The following is a 3,348-nucleotide window of genomic DNA, read 5'->3' as shown; positions in this document are numbered from 1 at the left end:
CCCCCCACAGCCCAGCCACTGCCCAGAACTTGCACACACCAGCCTTCCCAACACGCCACGCCCACTGAAGACCCCTCTGGGGTGGGGCCTTCCCAGACCCCGAGGCTGGCTCGAAGACCTGAACTCTGGGGATGCTGAAGCCTATCTGGAACCTGCCCTCCTGTCAGCACTGGGTGCCCAGGTCCCCAAGTCTCGCTGCAGCTGGGTGTGGGCGTGGCTCCAGGGGCTGCTTATGATGTGCCTGCCAGGCTCGCCTAACCCACAGACACACCACCACTGGGGACCCACTGCCCCCCAGAGACCAGAGCCCTGTGTTCTTACGTCTGGGAGCAGAGGCAGCCTCCTCTCAGCACCACGGCCAGGGGCGCCTTCCAGCCAGCTCCCCAGGCGTCCTGGTGTCTCAGCTTCCCCAAGAACCCATTTTGTTTGTTCTTTAAGTTGCAAAAGAGTCAGTCGTGTCTGACTCCCAGGGACTGTAGCCCACGAGGCTCCTCTGTCCATGAGATTCTCCAGGCAAGAATACTGGAGTGGGTTCCCATTTCCTCCCCCACCAAGAACCCATAGTCAGGCTCAAAGGTGACAACACAGCCACCACTGCCCTGGTGTCCACACTGCACTGGATAACGGCTGACTGCACGCAGAGACTGGGCTAAGAGGTCTCTCTCTCTCTTTAAAAGTGCTAAAAACCCAAAGTGTCCTCCCCACTTTATGTAAAACACAACAAAGGCCAAAGGGTCGAGTAATGTGTCTAAGACCTCAGAGCTCGTCAGTGTGGCCCCTGGGCCTCAGGCCCAGCTCTGGCTTCTCTGCACTCTGGGCTGGAAGCTGAAAATGGTCCACGGTTCCCCGACAGAAGAACCGCTCTCATTGTGCATCTCAGCACAAACCGCCAGGGCATATAAGGGAATCAAATGGCTCGTCCCTGGGCCACGAGGGCCATCCCCAGATGTGGTAGCCACAGGGGCCTCCCTCCTGACTTTGCCGGTTCCAATCACTCAGCAGCCCCCAGTCCCCGTAGCATTTCAGTCTCCTCAGCAAGCACACTGGAGGGCAGACAGGCAGAGGAGCGGCCTGGTCGGGCAGGAGGTGGTGTCTGAGGCTCCTGCACTGACTGCAGGCCCAGACCATGCCCTGGAGGAGGAGGCTTGGGCTGACTCTCCCCGCTTGGCAGGCCAGTCACTGAGTCCTAGGGCCAAGCTCCCCCGCAGATGCCTGAGAGGCCTCTCAGCGCCCCCACTCTCCAAGCCACAGACAGACTCCCCTCCCGGCTGCTGCCGCCATGGCCAAGCCCCCCACCTGCCAGTCTCTCTCGCCTGGGTGGGGACAGTGTTTCATCACGGGGCTCCTACCCAACAGGCTCCCCACCAGAGTAACCTGTGGAAATGAAGGCAGAACAGTGGCCTCCAGCCCTAGGGCGGTCCTACCCTCTGATAATAAAACTCACACTCCTTCTCAGGGCCTCCCCCCAGACTTCGTCCTCTAGCACTTGGGGCCTCCGCAGGAGCGATCTCAGGTGGGTACAGTGTGGCCTGCCCTTTTCTTGGAACCTAACGGCCCAGATCTCACTCATTTAAATCAGCACCCATCCTTCTCCACCCTGCTTCACACTCTCTGCCCCACCCCTGCCTTCTGCCCTCCCTGAAAGGCAGCTTGGTGGAGGTAGAGGACGGCTGGAAGCTCACAGGGTCCTCCCAGCGGGCAAGGGTGCAATAGCCCCAGGGGCCCTGCACCCTCTGTCCCCACCATCCCTTCCCCAGCTGCCCTGGACCAGAGGATACCCACAGGGCTCCCTGGAAGGGCTGCCTCCCTGGCCCTGCTGCCACCTGGAGAACCTCACCGGGATCTTGAAGGTGTCCACCGAGACCTGGTTCTCCATGGAGTCCAGAGAGGGCCGGCGGGCGCCAGACGAGGAGTAGCTGACCGGGAAGGCTTGGGCGGGCCGGCGGAAGGTCATCTCGGCCGAGGCAATGGGCGGCTTGTGGGCGTTCTTGTGGTAGCGGTGGATGCAGAAGGTGGACAGCAGCACAGACACGATGAAGGAGAAGAGCACGGCCGCCGTGATCACTGTGCGGCAGAGCTCATCACACAGGGAGTCTGCGGGCAGGCGGGGGCCGTGAGAGAAGACACCCCGGGAGAGGGACCCCCAACTCCCAACAGAGCCACACCTGTGACAGCCAGGAAGTGGCTGCTGTGACTGACTGTGAGCTGCCTGCCAACCCTCCGGACCCATGGCAGGTACTGTTCGTATGTTTTTGCTACAGGAGACTGTTATTGCCCTTTTCTGGAAGGAATGAGCACTCATAAGCAGTCTGCCTGAGGTCACACACCAGAGGTTGTGCACCCCTGCGCCCCACCACCCCCGACCCTGGAATGCTGCACTGAAGGCAGAGGCCCAGGGGCTCTGGGGGTGGGAGGAGAAGCTCTTCTCCTGCGCTCCTAATATCATCTGTATTTTCTTTATGTTCGATATATAGTGGAGAGGAAAGACAAGTAGCCCAGGATCTGGGCTGTGCAATGACCACTCAAATGCCAGAAAAGCTCCCCATGTGTTCAGTGGGGCCCCCCTGTTCTAGAAGAAGCACCTGGAAGCTGCTGGGAGGGGGGACCCAGCTGGCCAATGCCACAGGCCCAGAAAAAGGCTCTACACAGGGACAGTCTGAGGAGATGCTGAGTTATTTGGTGGAAGAACTAATTTTTCAGTCCAATCTTTATTATAGAACTTGAGGCCAGGGAATTCTTTGGTGGTCCAGCGGTTAGCACAGGGAGCTTTCACTGCCGTGGCCAAGATTCAATCCTTGGTTGGGGAACTAAGATCCTACAAGCCTTGCAAAAAAAAAGGGAACTTCAAGCCACAAGGCGGTCTTAGTAGCCCTGAGCCAGCTCCTTGTCTGCACACATGGGGGAACCAAGACCCCAGGGAAGGAGAAGTTCTCCTAGGTATCTCTTCCTTCCTGCAATCTTCTCCCTCGCTCCCTGGAGGCTCAGGGAGGCATGGGGATCCCAGCCAGCTGTGCCATCCCCCTCCCCCAACGCACCCTGGCTGTCCTCTGGCTCGCAGAAGCATTTCTTCTCCTCAGGGAAGCAGTTGCAGATACCGAAGCCAGCTTTAATCCCCCGGCGCTCCCCAGGCTCATGCCCACCAATGATGCTGCCGCCCCCTGAGGACAGACATCACCCACTCAGCAGCCCACTCTCAGCCTCCAGGGGGACCTGGCCAGCCAGGACCACCAGACAGGGTCATGAGAGGCCCCTCCCCACCTGATGTCAGCACTCTCAGGCCCAGGGAGCACAGTGAGCTCAGAAGTCTGGGTCACCCTGGGCAGGAGCCTTAGCATGCATGCGTGTGTG

At 59.7% G+C, this 3,348-nt stretch overlaps 1 protein-coding gene across 1 annotated transcript in view; it reads right to left on the bottom strand.

The window, feature by feature from the left end:
- Positions 1 to 3,348, bottom strand: part of RET (ret proto-oncogene) — a 31,678-nt gene that overhangs the window by 10,417 nt on the left and 17,913 nt on the right. Inside the window, exons 10-11 of the mRNA XM_010852026.1 lie at positions 3,036 to 3,158; positions 1,838 to 2,094 (exon numbers count right to left, since the gene is read on the bottom strand). Of these exons, the coding sequence (XP_010850328.1) occupies positions 1,838 to 2,094; positions 3,036 to 3,158 (380 nt within the window). The remainder of the gene's footprint in view (positions 1 to 1,837; positions 2,095 to 3,035; positions 3,159 to 3,348) is intronic.

The sequence above is a fragment of the Bison bison genome, unplaced genomic scaffold, assembly GCF_000754665.1.
Source record: "Bison bison bison isolate TAMUID 2011002044 unplaced genomic scaffold, Bison_UMD1.0 scf7180017864306, whole genome shotgun sequence".
Taxonomy (NCBI): domain Eukaryota; kingdom Metazoa; phylum Chordata; class Mammalia; order Artiodactyla; family Bovidae; genus Bison; species Bison bison.
This window is presented reverse-complemented; position numbering and strand designations above follow the sequence as displayed.